Source organism: Phaethon lepturus, unplaced genomic scaffold (assembly GCF_000687285.1).
Source record: "Phaethon lepturus isolate BGI_N335 unplaced genomic scaffold, ASM68728v1 scaffold27429, whole genome shotgun sequence".
In the NCBI taxonomy this organism is placed as follows: Eukaryota; Metazoa; Chordata; class Aves; order Phaethontiformes; family Phaethontidae; genus Phaethon; species Phaethon lepturus.
The window spans coordinates 1208-4251 of record NW_010565952.1 but is presented as its reverse complement, the minus strand read 5'-3'; the positions used below and the strand labels follow the sequence as shown (position 1 = coordinate 4251).

General features: G+C 48.3%; 1 protein-coding gene across 1 annotated transcript; it reads left to right on the top strand.

Annotated features, from left to right (window-relative positions):
* Positions 1-817: 817 nt before the first annotated feature.
* On the top strand, positions 818-2588 carry LOC104615913 (galactose-3-O-sulfotransferase 2-like; the record flags this gene model as incomplete). Its single annotated transcript, XM_010295341.1, has 3 exons — positions 818-904; positions 1357-1636; positions 1728-2588. Coding segments are annotated over 3 exons (1228 nt in total), but the record flags the coding sequence as incomplete, so codon positions are not given.
* Between the last annotated feature and the right edge of the window lie 456 nt (positions 2589-3044).

The window sequence follows — 3044 nt, the reverse complement described above, 5'->3', positions numbered from 1 at the left end:
GAGCTTTCCTTGCTCTCTTGGCAGAGTGGGAACCATGACTGGGACCATCCCATGCTGTAAATGGAACTATAGCTTCTCAAAACAACTTAAAGCCCAAGCCAGATCTGCTGCATTTTGGAAATGACAGCTGAAAAAATGGAATTCACATGGAGTTAAAAAAGCTTTTGGGATCAGAGAAATCAGATCAAGCGTGGTGATGAAAAGTTCTTTTTTGGTGGGCATCAAACCTTCAGAAATCTTATACAAGCAGTCCTCTTGCTTGAAAGCGGGGCATAATTAGTCTGTTACAGGTGCCATGGGGTTATCAATCAGTTTTCTGTACTGAAAAAAATCTCAGTTATACTGAAAAAAACACAGTTTAGTGTTTCTTTGAGATCCCCATCTTCTGGAGTGATGTGATTTACAGGAGCAGCTCAGATTTCTTACCAAGGAAATCCTTACACCCCTACAAAGGGCTCATTTTCCAGTGGATAAACTAGAAGTTTGAATAGTGAATAAGCTCTAAAGCCCCAGAAAACCAAAAGAAAAGCAAAATAAAAGGCAGCAGAGCAGAGCGGGAGGCTGGCGGAAGAGCTTAGGCTGTGCCTGCAGTAGACCACAGGCCACAATTAGGAGAATGGTAGTGAAAGTGCAATTGCTCAGTGTCTCTAATGCCAGAGCTGCTGACACAGCTGAAGGAGCCAAAGGTGGTTGGCACGAGAGACATAAAATTGTGCTCCCAGTGATAAAAATTTCCAAGGAAATGCAAAGTTTGGTGGTTTGTGTTTGGGGAAGGGCTATCAAATAAAAATCTACTGAAACTCTTCTTTCTTTCCAGGCATATCAAATGTGTCATCATTTTCAGCCTTTGCCTGGGACTCATCTTCCTGTCAGGATTCTTCCCTATGAAGAATAAAAATTACTTGTAAGTAAGTGAAGTGAAGCAGAAACAAGGTTGCGTGACTTCATCTGTCCAGGGCAGGAAGGATCTGACCTGTGACACTTGGTTTAACTCTAATGAGGTTTAGGCTAATACTGGAGGGGCAGCAGCCCAAAGTTAGGTCCTAGATCTACATTTGGGCAGGCAAGGAGTCAAATTAACCAAAATGCAGCTCTTGGGGGCAAAATCAGCTGTATGGAAAAAGCGAAGAGGATTGAGCTGATCGAGCCTTTGGGTAAGTAACTGAGGACCTGGAGAAGCAGAAAACTGTCCAACACCTACGCCTGAGGGGTGGGGCTTTGTTTGGGTTGGTGCCTTGCACCAGCTTGCAGATGTGGTATCAGAAGGAGAACCTGCTAGGGTTTGGCTTTGCCAGCTCTCAGAGATGGGGTATGGCACTGGAGAGGCTCTTTTCCCCATGTGTTGCCTTCCTGCAGCATCCTGAAGAGCGACAAGACGCTGCTGATACCTTCCATGCCTTGCCATGCCAGGACTAACGTCATGTTCCTCAAGACCCACAAGACAGCCAGCAGCACCGTCCTGAACATCATGTTCAGGTTCGCAGAGAAGTACAACCTCACCGTTGCCCTCCCAGCTGACCAGCTCGTCCACCTGGGCTACCCAAAGACCTTCCTGGCCCACTTTGTGGAGGACTTTCAAGCCATAGGACAAAACTACAACATTATGTGCAACCACCTGCGGTTTAACCCGTCAGAGGTAAGAAAGAGCCACGACACCTGCGGAGAAACCTGGTTGAACAAGCAGTGCCTCCGGACTAACAGCCTCTCTTCTTCCTCCCCACAAATAGGTGCAAAAGGTGATGGCAGCAAACACCATCTACTTCTCCATCCTGAGGAACCCCATTCCTCTGCTGGAGTCTTCCTACGTCTACTACAAAGACAATGTCCCTGCCTTCAGGATCTCCAAGGACGTCAACGAGTACCTGGCGTCACCCATGAAGTATTACCATCCGAAGGATTACAAGAAAAACATTTATGCCAGGAATATCATGTGGTTTGACTTTGGCTATGATAACAATGCAAAGGACACCGAAAAGTACATCCAGGAGGTCTTGAAGGATATTGAGCAGAACTTCCACCTGATCTTGATAGCAGACTACTTTGATGAGTCCATGATCCTCTTGAAGCATGCTTTGTGCTGGGATCTGGATGACGTGATTTACTTTAAGCTCAATTCCAGAAGCCAGGACACTGTCCAGACCTTGACTCCGGAAAGTGAGGAGCGGATAAAAGTGTGGTGCTCGCTGGACTGGAAGCTCTACCTGCACTTCAACCAGAGCTTCTGGAGGAGAATTGAGGAGATCATAGGATTCGAGGAGCTGGAGAAGGAGGTAAATCACCTGCGAGCGAGACAGAAGGAGCTCATGGAGACGTGTCTCTCGGACCAGGAGGCAGTGGGGAAGGATCACATCAAGAACAAAGCTCTCCTGCCTTTCCAGTCAGGGGCTGCAAATATCCTTGGGTACAACCTCAGACAAGACTTAGACAACAGGACTCTCAGAACCTGCCAGAAAATGGTTATGCCAGAGCTCCAGTACACGTCCTATCTTTATACTCTCCAACACCCGCACAAGAAGAGGAAGCAGTTAGGCTTGCCCTTGCTATGGACCAGTTTCCAGGAGAAGATGCAGCTCCCAACTCCCAACTAGGGCATATGACAACCCACTGCTTTGCATCACCCTGTCACACGGCTGACCCACAGGACTCTTGTGCATGAGGGAGAGGCGTTGGGGTGGGCTTTGTTCAGGGCCACTGAGCTGGTGGTGGGTCCCTTTTTGGGGACCTTGAGCCAAAGGCTCTGCGTTGGCTGGATCCTGCATGATGCCTCCTCCCTGCTCCCAGGTTGGGGGACAGCCCGCTGCTGCTGAGCGCTGGGCAGGCTTTCAGCTGGCTTAGATGTTCCTGCCTTATAATCATTAATCATGGGCTTAACCCTTTTGTTTGCGTTTGACTTTATTTAATAGCCGTCATTACATCCAGGCTGGCCACAGCTCACTGGAGCAAGTCCTGGTTTTTGGTATTTAGGGGAAAAAAGGGGAGGGGAAGGGAAATGAGAGAGACGGAAATGAGGAGGAGGGCATGATGGGGGGATGCAGTGCTCAGAG